Consider the following 12,167-nt stretch of genomic DNA (forward strand, 5'->3'; position numbering starts at 1 on the left):
TTAATACCCAGCAGACCTTGGGTATTATCATATACATATAGCTTGACTCTGACCCAGTATCACACCATGCACCACAGCCAAAGAAAGCCACCCACTGCCGCATGTGGAATAGTTGCAGATTTTCTCCATCCATAGAGATTTTTCCCTCTGCCTTTGGAGCGATGGTGAATGAAGGTGAGCATTCAGAGGGTTTGAGGGAGACGACAGACCATTCCACATGGGAATCTCTAGAGCACATGTATGGACTGACGCCCAGTGAGGTACTGTTTGCTCAAAAAGAAAAACAAAACCAAGGTGATGTGACTTGCCTGAATTACAGCGTAGCACCAGGCTATAGTGAGGAGCAGCAGTATTTAAGGAGATAACACACACTTCAAATGCTGCCCATTGCTCAGTAGTGCTGCTCTTTGCCATATATCTGTCTGAAGGCAGCTGTGGGATGAAAGCCTTGTTGGGTCAGGTTGAGGCCCCAGCAGGTACTTGGCAGAGTTGGTAGAAATCCAGTCCTGTTCAGGGTTCTACTTCAGTGTTAAAGTCTGCAAGAGTGTTGTGCAGGGTGCATGTTTGGGGAAGTAAGGGTGATACGGACTTGACAGTGCTGGGTTTATGGCTGGACTTGATGACCTTAAAGGTCTTTTCCAACCTAAATGATTCTACAATCAGTTCCCTTGGGTGCTTCTTTCCAGGCATGGGTGTGGAGGGAGGCACCTTCCAAAGGAAAATGTTAAAGGTGGTACCCTTTGCCATTGCTGGCTATGTGCTGGGCCATCCCCTACAGGCATCTTCACCAAAACTCCTTGGTGCAGAGGAGAGGCAGCACTGCTTTCTCTCTCCCAGCCATGGGGGCTGCAGAGGAGGGGTAGTAGGTGGGATGGGGGCACCGAGGTGAGGGATGGGGGCACTTCACGTATGCATGGGGAAAATCACAGAATCACGGAATTGTTTGGGTTGGATTGCAAATTTCTTCCACTGACGTTCATCTAAATGCTCAAAGTGAAAAAAAAAAAAAAATGACTGATTATTCAGAAGATAAACCTGACATGTTTCCGTTTCTCTGTCAAGTACAGAGGCTGGAACTCATACGCTTGGGGTTTTAGACACCTTTAATGTAACATACCACACAGAGGAAAAGGTATTTTGGGACTGTACACTACTACGGTGAGGACCTTGCCTGTGACTTGGCATTGCAACATAAACTAAGGTAAATACTGCCAGCATACACGTGCGAAGGTATGCCTGCTTCTTAAAAGCCTGTGATATAAAGACATTTTTTGGCACTCTTTCAGACCCAGTGTTGGATTATGGAGGGGAACCTGACACACCTGCCGGGCAGAGGTGGCTCCGAGGATGTGTTGGTGAGTGATTCCCTGCTGGGCTGCTGCCTTCCAAGCCAAGGCCAGTAGCACACCTGAGGGCTCTGGTTTCGCCTACAGGGGCACACGGTACGGGTAGGGATGACAGGGGTTTAGAAGAGATCAGTGTGATTTTTGTTCTCTGAAAAAAACCCATTGAGTGACAATATCTTTGGCTGCTGAGACTGCTTGTGGAAGAATGCTGTCCTTGAGCGTAGGGGTAGTGTCTGTGGAGGACATCCTGACTGGGAACTGTGCTGCCACTCATCTTCTTTAGCTATTTGCTGTCACAGGTGTCACCCAGGGATGCGGTGATTGCTGCTGGGGGGCTGCGAGGGGCCAGGGAGCAGGGAAGGGGCACATCGCCACTGCTGGTGCATCCTGACAGGTGCCAGGAGAGCAGAGCTGCTGGTGTTGAAAAGAAAATCAGCCACCTCTGTTAGCAGAGTAAAGTCTTGGTGGGCACGGGCTGCTGGCAGCAGCAGTTTGTGCTGGTACAGACCAAGAGGGCAAAGCTCCTGCTGGGGAGGGAGGAAGGGGCAGAAAGCCATGTCTGCTCTTTGGGAAGTCACCTCTTGGGCCAGAGCTGCCACCACCAATCTCATCTGGAGTGGAGAGAGCGTGCTGGTGACCTGTACGTGCTGGTGCCTTTACAGCTGAAAACTTGCTTGAACTGTGCAGGAATCCTCTGCAAAAGTACCTTGTTTCATGAAGGGCTATTTCTGCCACCCAGCTAACTGGAAATGCAGCTTTTAGATGAGCCATGCCAGTTCCTCCCTGAGCCCCACCACCTTTCTCCTTTCTGAAGGAAATGTGGAATAGGGCCGCAAAACCTATGCCGGTGGCTCTCAGCCCTTGGCCATGCCCATTTAGTTGCTGGTTTGGGGGTGCTCCCTGTCTCTGGCCTTGGTGCCCTGCCTGGGCTGCAGGCATGGGGCTGGGCACCCGACCTGGAGCTGGGAGGGGGATGCCAGTAACCTCTGTTTTACCACCATAGCTGCATGTTCCTTCATCTCCTCTGCCCCTCTGGTACAAGAACCTCATCCCAGATCTTGCAGGGTAGGATTGGTCACTCATGCTCCTTCCTCCTTGGCATCCTCCAAGACAGCTGAGGCATGGCTGTTTTGTCCTCATGCAGCTTGGTGTGAGTTGACTTGTGCCTAATGTATTTACTAAGAGGGTAATTTGCGATCTGGGCTTTATGAACTTCATTGCCTTTGAACAGGTGGATTACATGTCACCAACATCCAACTCCTCTGCAGACTATGAATATCCCTTCTTCTACACAGAACTGGACATCAGCTGTGATCTCGAAAATATTCCAGCATTTGCATCTACCTTTTTTCCAGTGCTGTACTCCCTACTGTTTGTGACTGGCCTCGTGGGAAATGCTTTGGTCGTTTTGGTCCTAACAGTCTTCAAGAAAGTCAGGGCCATGACTGATGTGTATCTGCTGAACCTCGCCATCTCTGACCTCCTCTTTGTTTTCTCCCTCCCCTTCTTGGTTCAGTACTCCATCGTGGGCCAGTGGACTTTTGGAAATGCAATGTGTAAAATCATCAGCTCAGCTTACTTCATTGGTTTCTACAGCAGTGCCTTCTTAATAACTATCATGAGTGTTGACAGGTACTTGGCCATTGTCCAGTCTGTCTACGCTCTGCGGGTTCGAACAACTGTCCATGGGGTTATCACCAGCCTGGCCCTTTGGGTAGTTGCCATTTTAGCGTCAATGCCAGACCTAATTTTTTTCCAGGAAATAAATGACGATAACCAGACTAAGTGCACCCCTCACTATCCCGACAGCAACGTCTGGAAGACTGTCAGTAATTTTGAAGTCAATGTACTGGGGTGGCTGATCCCTGCTTGTGTCCTCATTTTCTGCTACTACAACATCTTGAAAAACCTGCAGAAGTGCCATACTCAGAACAAGTACAAAGCAATGAAACTGGTTTTTATCGTCGTCATTGTGTTCTTCCTCTTCTGGACCCCCATCAACATTGTGCTTTTTCTGGACTCTCTGAGATACATGTACATCATCGATGACTGCCAGACAAGCCAAAGGCTAGACCTAGCCATGGAGCTGGCTGAGGCCCTCTCCTTCGTCCACTGCTGCCTCAACCCAGTCATCTATGCTTTTGTGGGTGAGAAATTCAAGAAGCACCTCCACGAAGCTTTCGGAAAATATGCACGTTTTCTGTTGATCTGCAAAGACTACAGTGCCGTCGATGGGCGCAGGCCAGACAAGCAGTCCTCTCTGCACATGACATCTTCAAAGTCATCTTCTGTTGCCACTGTCCTGTAGAGCTATAAGTCAAAAACTTTCATCCTGAACAGGTGACCTGAAGTTGAGAAGTCCTCCCAGCCGGGCATCCACAGGGATGCAGTGTTTGGGCAGCCTTTTAGGACAGGAAAAATGGGAACAGCTGCTTGAGCTTGCTTTGATCATAGTTGCCTCTGGGGTTTTTAACTTTTTAGTGTCGTTTTTTAGCATCTTCCTCCCTTTCCCTTGGCATGTCCTGCTCTGCCTGCTTTGTGAAAGAGAGGCCAAAATCACCAGCAGACTCCTGCACTGCCTGAGCAGCGTGGAGGGGTGCCTTAGAAACATTCCTCCCCACCCCCCCAGCCCCTCACCCCCCACCCCCCCAGTCAGTGCTGAAAGGAACTGATTTTGTTTCCAAAGTCGGGACACTTGACTTCTCCTTCCCTCATTTCAGCAGAGTGGATTGGCTTTGTAGGCAGGGACCAGGCTCTCAGCAGGAGTGGGAACCCACTCTTCGGAGTGAAACGGTGCCCAAGTTTGAGGCATCATGCCAGGGCATGGCTCCCGGCTGACAGGTCTGAACAAGGCTTCTAGCCCAGCGAGAGCTTAGTGAGTGAACAATTAGATAAGCAACACAGAAATAAATGCTGTGCATGTGTTTTGTTGAAGTCAATGTGGAGGGATATCTAGGTATTATCCTATCTTCTCATCTGCTACCAGAGCCTGTGCCTCCTGGGCTGGAAGGGTTTGGAAGTGGTAGCCTAGAAATGACACTGTGGGTGTCAAGGAAATACCCTTAGGGGAATGAACGAGTGCCCTAGGTATGAGTGTAGAAATAGTTACTAGGAAAAAAAGGCTGAAGAATGGAAAAAGTACTGAGTGTGAGCTGAGAGTGCGGTAAGTCCTATGTCAAAGCTTCTTGCTGGCTGGTTAGCCACCGGCCAGGGTGGTGGCTGCTCTCAGCAAAGCCCTGACCTGCTGGCCAAGGGGCTAGTTTTTCTGTGGAAGCCCTAAAAACAGGGGTAATACACCAAGCATCCTGTAACTCAGGTGGTATCTAAAGTGGATGGCACCGGCTGGTTTGAGGCCAGAGGCTCCAGAGATGCCTAAAACCCAGATGACACTCACACTTCCCCATGAGGGAACTTTTTACACACTTTTAGCAACCAATGTGCCAGTATAGTCGCTGCTCTTGAGCGTACGGCTGGGGTTGACCTCCCAGTTACTGTTCCAACTCGGTAAGTGTGAATGATTGATTTATATATGAATGGTTACCCATGCATATATGTATAGATGTACACATAAATACATGTATATACATGGACATGTGTGTATATATACACAAATATATACACAAGCATGTATGTGCATCTATATTTTTTTCATATATATACACATATACATATACATATATATACACAAAAATATTGATAGATAAATGCAATGGTGTTCTAAAGCTTTTACTCCTGATCTATTTCTCCCTACAAGTTATCATTATGTCTGAAGTTTTATAATAAAGTTACTGCATGCAGTGTAATTGGACAATCCTTGCACCTGAGGAACCTATTTAATCGTTGATTCTTCCAGCTTGTGCATTTTCTTCTGTCCTGGGCAGTTCTACAACTGTGCAGGCGTAGAACAGGGCAGGACAACCCCTCCAGCTGCCTCTTCTCTCCCTCTTCTCCCCCCCTCCCTCTTATTCCTCCCCTGGGAAAATAAAGCGGAGAGTAGATTATCTTTTTATTCTAGGAATTTAATTTCCTGTAAAAGTCTGCCCTTGTAGAGTTTCAACACATACTGAGTAGCCTTGGATTTACTTCCTAGAGTACAGCAGAACAAAACACAAAATACAATTCTTTTAAACCAATGATCTTCTTGAGCTAGGATTTACAATTTTAATGTGCACTCATACTTGCAATCTGCAAGGTACAATCTTTTGCAAGAACAGGCCAGTAACAGAAGGTGTGTAAGACAGACATGCTGCCTCATATGGGCCATGATACATGTTCTCCAGGTTGTAAAGCAAAGACTGTGACCAGAGGAGAACGTTCAGCTGCTGCCTAGGTCCTGCAGCAGGATCAGAGCCAGGCACAGCAGCACAGCTCCTGCCCTTCAGGTGCCTTACCACCCTTGGGTCACCAGGCTTTTTTTGTATATGCACTCAGGTGCTCTATAAGGGTATTCACAAAAATTCAGGACTAAGCCAAAGGGTGCTGGGCGAGGGGACAGCACTAGCTATCTCCTCTGCAGAGTCACAGCGTGAGCCCTCTGTAATCAGACCTCGCTCAGCTGAGGTCCAAGAGATGGGAATGATTTCTGCAGCCCCACAGCCCCATCCTGCAGCCCTTGTGTGCAATGCTTTGGGACAGGTGCTGGAGCCCATTTGCCCAAGCTGGCAGGAGGATGGCCTTCCCTGGTGCTGCTGAGCATCTCTGCTAGGGGATAGCTCCCTCTTTTCAGAGGTCTCATAGCTTGGCATTACGTAGCTGTGGAGTGAGGCTGTGACCCAGGACTTCCCCACAAGGGCTGCAACCCTGTGGCACGAGGGCAGCATAAACGTGCAGAGCCTTCTGTGCAAAGTCTTTCACTTCTCTAGTTCTCACTAGAGTCTAAAGGGCATCTTCTCCCTCCTTGCTGCCTCAGCACCTCTTGCAAACCCTTCCAGCAGGGAGACAGGAGATGCTTTCTGCAGCTCAAAGGATTTGCTGCCAGAGGCAGCTGTCTTCCTCCATCACAGCAGTAACATCAGGAGCCCCAAGGTGGACCTGACCTCAACTTCTTCTCATGGGCCAACTGCTCTGAGCTGTTACTGCTGCCTTCCTGTGCAAAGCAAGAAGGTGAAACCCACATCCGGAGGATCACAGCTGGCAGGACCTGTCCTGTGTCGCTGTGGGTGGCTAGGAGCATCCCTGCAGGTCTCAGAGCTCCTCTCCTTTCTGAAGGGACAAGCCTGGGTGCAATCTGCTGCCTTGCCACTGTCTGTGAAGGCACTGAGAGTACAGGAGAGCAGGAGGCATCTTCCTGTGTCTGTGAAAGCTGCCAGGCAGCTTGAAGGTAACGCCAAATTTTAGGGTCAACCCAAGAGCTGGGAGCAAAAGAAGCACCCAGCTGCTAAGGCTAGACCATTCTGCAGAGGCTCCGTGCCTGCTCACTTGCTTGCATAAAAAGTACCCACCACAGCTGTTATATCGGTCCTGCTCATATCTGCACTTAGCCTTATATCCTGATCTTGATTTTTCTTTTTGCTGAGACGATGCAGGTTAAAGAGGACTCAGGATGATGTTGGCACATTAAATAGTCAGATACTCTCTTGTTCTGGCTTGAGCGTGACATCTTAAAACAGAGACCAGAGTAACAGTTACCCACATTTAAAGTTAAACCTAAAATACATGTTTCCTTTTGGTTTATTAGTGCTGTTTGCACCAGAAGGTGCCTTCTACAGAGGGTCTCTGTTAGAAAGATGGAGTCTTTTTCTGATGCCAGGCATGATGCCCTGCACGTTTGGATGGAAAGGTTTTGACAGGCTGGAGCGTTGCAGTGGCATCAATGGGGCTCTTCTTGCACAAATGTCACGCTGCACTGTGCAAACCTGTGCAGCACTTGTAGAGAGCAAAAAGGTATGTTTAAGGACACACACTGTTGAACTACACCAGAAGAAAGTGGGATATATGAGGACATGTTAGCTCACAGTGTTGCTAGATCCCTTGGGAAACAGTGTAAAGTGGGACCTGGCGGATTCTTCTACATGTCTCAGCTCTGAGCTGCAGGACTGCCACTTTAGCACAGGGAATGAGTGTCTCAGCATCTTGTTCCAAAATGGGATCAAGGAGTATGAAACTAGTCCGTGTCTGGCTTTTTCTGGCATTATACTGAAGCCTCCTTCCCAAGGCAATGCTAATTAAATCTTCGGCAGAATCTCTGGCTTTCAAATCACTCATGCAGTCTGGGGATGAGGATGGGAGCTTCTGACTTGATCCTTGATCCCAACCAGCAGCACAGCTCTGGCTCTTTCTGCTGTGGTAACATCTGGCTACGCCTGGAGATCAGAACCAGTCAAAAGTTTTAGGGGTGGGGGGGTGGGGGAAGAAAGGTTAATGAAGGGTATTTGTGTGCCATTCCTCTCTTAGCTGGAAGCTGTGCAGGGATGGGCCTGAATTAGCACGCACAAAACTCCTCAAACCACTAGTAACTGTATTGTGTCCAGGATAATCCTGTTTTATTTTCAGCCTCTTGAAAACACTGATTTAGTATACCAGTAATGAAGTCCCATGGGAATTACTGACTCTGCCAGGAGAGGATCCAGAAAGGATCATGACAGAAAAAAATAATCATTACTTCAGGTCTGTCCAGATGTAAAAGAAGTTTGCGAAATTGAAAGAGAATTATATCCTTAGTCCGAATACACCAATTTCGACTGTAACATCTGGGCTGGCATGCATTTTTGGTTAATATTAGTACCTCAAAGGCACTGAGTAATGCTGTGCAATGCAAAGCTCCTTCTGTACTACACCAGTTTTGCTGCATGGCTTCTGAACAGTGTGCTTCTGTGTGTCTGTGCGCTTCTGCATAAATCTGTATTTCTGCTGAGTTGGCTGAAATGTCAAAATGTACAGAGCCAGGGCACAGAAATCCCCACCTCAGAATAGCAGTAGTGTGATTTGGGTTCCCACAGCCTCTGCTGACAAGTGCATCTGCTGGGGCCTCATCCTGACCCAACGCCACGCTTGTCTCATGGCTGGCTGGGACCGTCCATCAGGTCCTGTGTGCTTTCCAGCAGCCAGTGCAGCCAGTGTAACCCTGGCACCAGCAGCGGGGTCAGACTTACTGTGAAGGAGGAGATATATGCAAGAGAAGAGTATTACCAAGATAACAGCAATGTCTGCTGTGTTACCCCAGTAAACACTGGTTTTCCTCACTGTACTCTGGTATCCAGGCCAACTAACTAATGTTTCCCACTAACATTAACGAACGCGTGACATATGCATGCACACCTGCATCACCAAGATGTTTATCCCTTTCTTCACCTGGCACTCCCTGAGGATGTTCAGCCTCCATAAACCTCCATATGCTTGGGTTTAGAGAAGGTAAAGCACACAAGTTTTGAAAGAAAGGGTATTCAAGCATCGTAACCAGCTGAGGTCTTCGCATCACATCTGTCCACCATTAGCCACACGGATAACCCTGTCTGCCCTAGAGGATCCTGCTGCACAGGTTCAGGAGCGACTTGAGAACAAGGCTACCATGCCTTCAGCAGTCCATTTTTTCTCCTTTTCTACAGAAAAAAACCCACCCAAACCAGGCTGTTAATTGATGAAGTGCAGCAAAGCAATCATTCCTCAAAGCCTAACTGAGCCATACTTGGAGATAAATGTGATCTTTCCAGAAAATGTGAGCATAGTGCCCAGGGCGGTGTTGCACATGTGAAATGATCTGCAGGAGTAAAGCCTTGCCAAGCTTCAGCTCTGCCAAAGGGAGCAAGCACACCAAGAAACAGTGGACCAGAGCATCCCTGCCCATCTCTCCATTTCTAACAATAAAAAGAAAAGGGGTTTTTCCCCCTCTTTACCCACTATATCCCTGCACAGCACATCCTTTACTCTTGATTTTCTCCTCTGAAACCCTCCTGTGCCTTGCAGTTGGGAAGGCAGCAAACTCTACCTAGCCCTTCCCAGGAAAAGTCTCTGGTTACAAGGGGTGAAATGTCTCTTTCTTTTTAGCTTGAAGAAACCAAAAGATGCTTTTACTCCTCATTTATGGACGAGAATGGAAGTCTTTTCACTGCTGAAGGTCACTTCCTCAGCTTCCTTGCCCCTGAGCTGTCCCCGAATACCAGAGCGTGAACAGAAGTCAAAGATGGAAAGCAGAGAAATTTCTTCATGTTGCAATTGTCTTTCAGGCAGTGTTCCTTTCATACTACAAGGGCACACCATGCTAATGAGCAGCACTCTTATTTAGGGTTACTGCTAACAGCAGAGTACAACAGAAAGCCTTTTCTGTCTCCCGGGGAGACGTGTTGAGGATGTCTGTGAGTCAGCCTGACTTGATTTCTCTTTATTTGAAGTCCTCCAGTTAAAAACAGCATGGGTACTCCTTTGGCAATCCTCATTTCTTCATGAGGGCGACGGCCTGCTCTGTGTTTGGTTCTGGCTGAATTCTGGGCAGCGCAGGAGGGACAGGGTTGATGGCTGCCTTCAGGGAAACTCCGCTGTAAGGAGGTTCTTTCTACCCAGAGGCAAGCAGTGGCTGGGGACTGCCTCTACTGCTGTTACATGGGCAGTCCTGGCCCTTATTTGCAAGGTTTTTGATGGCAGAGGAACACCAGAGGTGCTGAGGATTGGTGACCCAGGGGCAGGTGCCCGGCGGCACAAGGGTGGCCACGTCTGCCTGGGCTCCGGCAACACATGTTTTACACATCAGCAGCAAACCAGCCTGGCGTGTGCAGGTCTCCAGTGGGAAGATCCTACTAGATTATCCACACATTTTAGGGCTGGGGAGGATGCAGTCCTTCATCACCCCCATGAGGACATGGGAGACAGGTTTAGATTTGGGTGTCCTCTGAACCACAGCACACCTTCTGCAGGACCCGCGGCCAGGGCAGTGCTGCAGGGATAACGTCAGACTATCGCTGGCATGGAGGAAGCTTTCATTTGCTTTTCTGAATCTTACAGTTCTCACACAATGAGAATGTTTCCTTAGTGCCATATACCAGACATTACCTTTCTGAAAGCTGAAACTTCGTAATTTTGGCAGTCATAGCTTCTACTTTCAGTGTGTGGGGAGAACCTGGCCATCAGCCTTTTGATGTTTTTCTGAAAAAAGTGCAGGGTTCTTTACATTTGCTTTAAAAAAAGAGGTAGGATGGGGCTGTAGCACTTGTCAGAGAAAAAGGCAAGTTTTGAAAACTTGCTGCTCTGGCCCTTTACTGTTCCCTAACCTTCAAACTTTATTTTCAGCAGTGCATCTTTGTGGTTCCTGGCTAACACCTAACCAGGTATCAGCCCCCTGATTATTTCCATGGGTGCTTGTCCTGGCCCACGTGGCTGACATTGCTTGCATAATTCAGCTAATCCTGGAGACCCACAGTTTGACCCTTGCTATATTGCTGCGCAGCTGTTGGGGATGTAACCTTTGCTAGATAGAGCTAATGTCACAAAAAAACATGCAATTGGCACAAATACCAGAACAAAACTTACACAAGAATATTTGCCTGGCAGCTGGCCACATCAAATAATGAACAACAGCTCAGATAACCTGGAGGATGCTCTCCACCCCAAAAACCCCATCCAGCTCAGCCTGCATGAAGCCAGCACAACTCTGAAGTTGTGCCTGAGAAGGGGTTTTAATTTCCCTTGGCATCTGAAGCAGGGACAGCACCTGGAGATGTTTCCATGACTGTATTCCTGTGTGTGCCAGAGGACCTTGGTACTGGTACAGCTCCCATCCAGGTGCGGTGTCTCGGATCCCTACAACAATGCACCCCATTGCACAGCCTCCTGCCTGGTTTCACCCCAGATGAACTGCTTTGCATGCCCCAGTGGTGCCTGAAAATGTGCTATGCAGCATCCTAGTTGTGGGTGCACTCGTAACACTACCCTGAGCATGAAACTCGGGGCAGGGGCCAAGAAGGCTCCTTGATTAATAAACATGCCAGTGCTTTAAACCCTCAGACAGGTCCACTGGCAGCCCCGGGCAGCAGAGAGATGTTATGCTCAAAATCTTGTTTACAGGCAAAGAAGGCACAACCTATGTATCAGTAAAGCCAAGAATTTATTGTTAGTGCAATGGCAATCTCAAGGTTCCAATCTTATCACTATAGTACTGCTGGTGGCAGAAAAAAAAATACTACTAATGAGGTTAAAATTTTTTTGCACATCCATAGTTTCTAGCCCTTTTCCTGGTGGTATGCTCACCCTTCCCCTGCTCCTTTGGGTCCTAAGGCTGGTGGCTTCACCCAGGTGGTGGTGGTGGTGTGGTGTGTTAGAGCAAGCTGTCAGCACCTCCAGCCCTTCCCTTGGACAAATGCCACGTTCATGGTGATGTTTTGTTCTGCCTCCCTCTAGGATGTGCTTGGGGTCATTTATATATTTTCTAACATGCTTCTATACTTTCTTCTGTCTTCACTGATCTTCAGCCTCATGTTATACCAAATTTACTGTGTACAGTGTCCTTCATGTATGTTAGATACTATTTGTTCTGTCTGTTACCTTTATCGCAGTTTTGCCAGCTCTAGGTCTGTATTTTTTTTAACTGACCTTCAGTGAGTTGTGTATAGCTGTGGAGGTCCCCAGTGCCAGCCTGTGCCCCATCTTTTACCATCTCATTCCTGTACTCCTCTGTGCTGCATCCCACATCCCCACAGCTCAAGGCCCCTGCTATCATACCAGACATATTTCTATACACTGTACCATTGTGTCTGAGTCAATAATATTCGATTCTGTGTAAGACAGGGGGAAACAAATGGGGTGAGAGCTTTTACACGCTGAGTATGAAGCTTCCTCAGGCATTTCTGTCTCCCTGTGCAAATCCTGCTTTCTGTAAGCACTTCTGCCCCACTG

At 48.2% G+C, this 12,167-nt stretch overlaps 1 protein-coding gene across 1 annotated transcript; it reads left to right on the top strand.

Moving 5' to 3' along the window:
* Nucleotides 1-1,049: 1,049 nt before the first annotated feature.
* On the top strand, nucleotides 1,050-5,149 carry LOC102059260 (C-C chemokine receptor type 8-like). The gene is made up of 3 exons (XM_055710199.1): nucleotides 1,050-1,201; nucleotides 1,287-1,355; nucleotides 2,578-5,149. Exons 2-3 carry the CDS (start codon nucleotides 1,302-1,304, stop codon nucleotides 3,652-3,654), a joined length of 1,131 nt encoding a protein of 376 aa, XP_055566174.1. The 5' UTR covers nucleotides 1,050-1,201; nucleotides 1,287-1,301; the 3' UTR covers nucleotides 3,655-5,149.
* Nucleotides 5,150-12,167: the final 7,018 nt, after the last annotated feature.

The sequence above is a fragment of the Falco cherrug genome, chromosome 4 (assembly GCF_023634085.1).
Source record: "Falco cherrug isolate bFalChe1 chromosome 4, bFalChe1.pri, whole genome shotgun sequence".
In the NCBI taxonomy this organism is placed as follows: Eukaryota; Metazoa; Chordata; class Aves; order Falconiformes; family Falconidae; genus Falco; species Falco cherrug.